This window comes from Cupressus sempervirens, chromosome 1 (assembly GCF_028749045.1).
Source record: "Cupressus sempervirens isolate cs-2001-9-10 chromosome 1, ASM2874904v1, whole genome shotgun sequence".
Lineage (NCBI taxonomy): Eukaryota > Viridiplantae > Streptophyta > Pinopsida > Cupressales > Cupressaceae > Cupressus > Cupressus sempervirens.
In genome coordinates this window covers 548,339,692-548,344,359 of record NC_143118.1, presented here as the reverse complement: position 1 = coordinate 548,344,359, position 4,668 = coordinate 548,339,692, and the positions used below count along the sequence as shown (strand labels likewise).

The following is a 4,668-nucleotide window of genomic DNA, read 5'->3' as shown; positions in this document are numbered from 1 at the left end:
TGCCGCAAGAACCATTGTGAAGATTCTATTGATTAAAATAGATGAGATGTCATACGTATTACAAGAACAAAGAGTATATGTCACAATTAAGTATAGAGAATTAAATGGGATACATAACAACATCGCCAGTCTTGTTGAGTCATGATTTGGAGTTTTTACGGCAAAATAAAATCATCAACAGTTCTACGGTAGCCCTGAGTTTCCAGATACGCCAAACACATCATCATAATTTTGACCACCAAAGCCATCACGAGTTTACTTTCACAAAATGAAATGTGTATCTGCAGGGATCAAAATCGGCATACAGGAGGCATCAAAACGTCACAAGCTCTGCAGCATCGGTTTTGCTTTTAGCCAGCGTAAGACTGCCGCAAAATCCGGACAATCCGATCAATGATGCTCAAGGAGTGAAGCCTACCGGCTTAAAAATAGAAATAGAAAACAACATATTTTAAATGCTTAAAAGCAAAATAAATTAATATCAGAATTTCAACTAAAAACCATAATTGAGTTTTATCTCAATCAACTCAAAATTACAGACTTCATCCAACAGAGTGAAAAAAAACATCAGTCCTATAGAAAAGATTGAACCACAGAACTCCACATATAGTTTATCACAATAGAATTAAAAACAAAAAAAGAAATACAGATCTTAAAACAGGATATATTAATATCAGAATTCAAAAGTAGCCAAGAACCAGTTCTGGCAATCCAAAAACCATATTGTATCAACCATAACTCCATAGCAAAACATAGAATAATATCAAACATACGGAAACTATTAAGAAACTTAAGAAAATCGCAATTCAATAGTCCAAATAAACCTGAGCACACATGATCCAGTCGTACTCAGCCCAACTAATTCCTAAAACCCACCACGGAGACGAAGCACCAAGTGAAGGGTGGATTCCTTCTGAATGTTATAATCAGCAAGGGTACGTCCATCTTCAAGTTGCTTACCAGCAAAAATAAGCCTCTGCTGGTCCGGGGGAATGCCTTCCTTGTCCTGTATCTTGGCCTTCACATTATCAATGGTGTCAGAGCTCTCCACCTCCAAAGTAATGGTCTTTCCAGTCAAGGTCTTGACAAAAATTTGCATGCCACCTCGGAGACGAAGAACAAGATGGAGAGTCGACTCCTTCTGTATGTTATAATCAGCCAATGTCCGACCATCTTCGAGCTGCTTCCCAGCAAAAATGAGTCTCTGCTGGTCCGGTGGAATGCCTTCTTTGTCTTGGATCTTGGCCTTCACGTTATCAATAGTATCAGAGCTCTCCACTTCGAGTGTAATGGTCTTTCCAGTGAGGGTCTTCACAAAGATTTGCATGCCTCCCCTAAGACGAAGCACCAGGTGGAGAGTGGACTCCTTCTGAATGTTATAATCAGCAAGAGTACGTCCATCTTCAAGCTGCTTACCAGCAAAAATCAGCCTTTGCTGATCCGGGGGGATGCCTTCTTTGTCCTGTATTTTGGCCTTCACATTATCAATAGTATCAGAGCTCTCAACTTCCAGAGTAATAGTCTTCCCAGTCAAAGTCTTCACAAAAATTTGCATGCCACCTCTGAGACGAAGCACAAGATGAAGGGTCGACTCCTTTTGTATGTTATAATCTGCCAATGTCCGACCATCTTCAAGCTGTTTACCAGCAAAAATAAGTCTCTGCTGATCTGGGGGTATGCCCTCTTTCTCCTGGATCTTGGATTTAACATTGTCAATGGTGTCCGAGCTCTCTACTTCAAGTGTAATGGTCTTTCCGGTGAGGGTTTTAACAAAGATTTGCATTCCTCCCCTGAGACGAAGTACCAAGTGGAGGGTGGACTCCTTTTGTATATTATAATCCGCTAGGGTACGTCCATCCTCAAGCTGTTTTCCAGCAAAGATAAGCCTCTGCTGGTCCGGAGGAATCCCTTCCTTGTCCTGGATCTTGGCTTTTACATTGTCAATGGTGTCGGAGCTCTCAACCTCGAGAGTGATGGTCTTGCCTGTGAGAGTCTTAACAAAGATCTGCATGTTGAAGCTAAAAACGACCTTTGAATCACCTGTAATGAACCAGATCACTAATTATGTATCCAACAATAATCACATTTCATATTTCTACACATACACAAATGCGAAAACTAAATTACGATTGGGATTATTCAAATCATGAAAAGTGACAAAAGCCTAAATTCACCAAAAAAACAATTTTCCTTTTGTTTAGTTTTTTGGAAATGACTAGCGTCAAACCACCAAGGATGCACTCCGTAGTGTGAACTGGGCAAGGCATCTAAGTTCAATAAGTGAAAAAAACAACCTGCAACTTCCCTTCATCTCCATAGTATACTAACTCGTATATGAAAGCACATGCGTATCTCAATCGTTTAAAAACCAAACGCTATAGCCAAAGACTAAAGATTTACAAAATGGAGGCCCAAATGGGTTTTAAAACACCACCCAATCAACACTGAAATTTTAATAAACCGATCATTGAGGTTTGGAAGGAAATCAATTTTTAAGCTCCAGGTCAAACTGCAAAAACTGGACAAAAACTATGTCAAACAATGCAAATTAAAAGCGTTCACTAAAGCTGCGAAACTCTTGAAACATGAAAATTGCAGTTTCATTCAAAGAGCTTGTCAAAATGGGCTTTTGATATAATGGTGAAACGCCGTCTACCACAGAATGTGAGAGCTTATCAAAATTGGTCATTGCTCTTGGATAAAGATGCTTATGAATAGTTCTGATGGAGACCAGTCAGAATCAAATCTTGCAGCATATTACTAAAAATGAGAGTGTTGCTGTGCCAGTGTGGCCTAGGGAAAATTTTGATAGAATGGATCGAAGGACCATTGGCTCTGAGTCTCGGTTAAAAAACGGATTGAGGGACTGTTAGGTCTACAGTAAAATGAATAAAAAGCTTCAAAACCATTCGAATAGGAATAGATCGTGGTAAGTTAAATAGAATAGATACCCACAACTATATTATAACATGCCCAGAAACAATTCTAAAATTTTGATACAAAACCCTTTAAAAAGTACAGAGGTTGGAGTGCAATCTTATAGTCAGAGTTAGGCAAGAACCTACAACACAATCTGAGAGGTCTTGGGATCGACTCTACACAGGTCTTGGGATCGATCGACTCTACACAGGATAATAATAATTAATGATACATAATAATAATGAATCTTGGCTTAGGCCTCTTACCGATCCAAGAAAAAGTTGCAGTCAGAGTTCTTGTACATCATCCCCTAAAGTATTTCTGATTGAAATTAGCACAGCTCGACACTATAAATGAGACTTGATCTTAGTAAAGGCCGTTTTATGCCTTAACTCAGCCCAGAAAACAGGAAAACTGAAACATTTTTCACTAAAGCTATGCGACTGTGCAAACGAGAAAGGCGCAGATTCAACGCAGAGAGCTTCGCGTGTATTTCATTTGGCTCGTAGCACATGTACACAGTCGAGTACAATATTTTTTAACAGTAAAATTAGACCACTTCAGGCAATTCTCATTAGATCAAAACCCTAGCTATTTAAATCATATCTTGGGCCATGAAATATGTTTTATGGTCACATCGTCGCCGGAGATTTAATGTTTTATGGATGGCACAAGGACAGAGATTTATATTCAATATAGCCTAAAACTCGCCAGATCGAACCATAAATAGAAAAAATAAAAATCCTTAAAGAGCAGGACATCTCCTTCCATACAAACTCGGAAGAAAACCCTAGCAGATTTTTCAATAACAGAGAATTGGAAATAACTTATGCAACCAAGTTAACACCATAATACAAGGACAGTAATTCTTGTCGAGCAGAAATTCTTCTCCTATTAGAAACCTCTGAATGGAAACCCTAGCAGAGATTTCAAACATACATAATTGAAAACATCCTATGCTACCATGTTTACACCATTACTAGAAGACCAGAAAATTTCCGTTAACATACCTGTAGATAGAAATTGTCGCGTACAGAAAGCAGAAGAGATTCGAGAACTGATGCAGAGAAATTACGAATTGGGGGTTGTATATATCACGTGTGAGGAAGGAAATTTTGCCGACTAGAGTCGCGTCCACCGTATACGCACCCAATGGGATAACTTACACGAGGGGTTTCCTCGTTTATAATCCCAAATTTAGGGGCCAGGTGTTTTAATCCTCAAAACTTGGAAGAGGATAAAATGGCCTAAATTTGTATTTGTTTTTTTTCAATATCACCGTGTTCATGAGAGAGTAAGATATAATTATAATTATATCTTTAGAATATTAATTGATCTTAAGATTAAATTTATAATTTTGTTATGTCAAATTATTTAGTTTAAACTACATTCAATTGTGCTTGTCATTTTGTCTTTCATTATGTGGATGATCTTATTCATAATTTTGAAGTTTAAAGTTTTTTATTTTTCAATATTAATTATTTGTTGTTGTTATTATTATTATTATTATTTTAAATTGTGATTATTTTGTATATAAGGTCATTTGTAAGAGATAGTTCAAGGAGATATGATCAAGTGTAAAAGATATTTAATGAATAAAGCACATATTAGTTGACATTCAAGGCCTGTTTGTTTTGCAGAATTAGCAAAATTGGGTTCTGCTTCATACCCTAAATTTGTCAAAATCATTATTTTGTTTTACGAAATCAGGTTTTTGAAAACCACAAACATCTTCACTTGAGATTTCCC

The 4,668-nt window shown here is 37.3% G+C and overlaps 1 protein-coding gene across 1 annotated transcript; it reads right to left on the bottom strand.

Annotated features, from left to right (window-relative positions):
- Positions 1-644: 644 nt before the first annotated feature.
- Positions 645-4,078, bottom strand: LOC149578625 (polyubiquitin-like). The gene is made up of 2 exons (XM_089830320.1): positions 3,930-4,078; positions 645-2,040 (listed from the first exon to the last, which is right to left on the bottom strand). The coding sequence occupies exon 2, from the start codon at positions 2,009-2,011 to the stop codon at positions 866-868; it is 1,146 nt and encodes a 381-aa protein (XP_089686446.1). The 5' UTR covers positions 2,012-2,040; positions 3,930-4,078; the 3' UTR covers positions 645-865.
- Between the last annotated feature and the right edge of the window lie 590 nt (positions 4,079-4,668).

Coding starts and splice junctions, on each gene's coding strand:
- LOC149578625 (XM_089830320.1), bottom strand. CDS start 2,011: ATGCAGATCTTTGTTAAGACTCTCACAGGCAAGACCATCACTCTCGAG.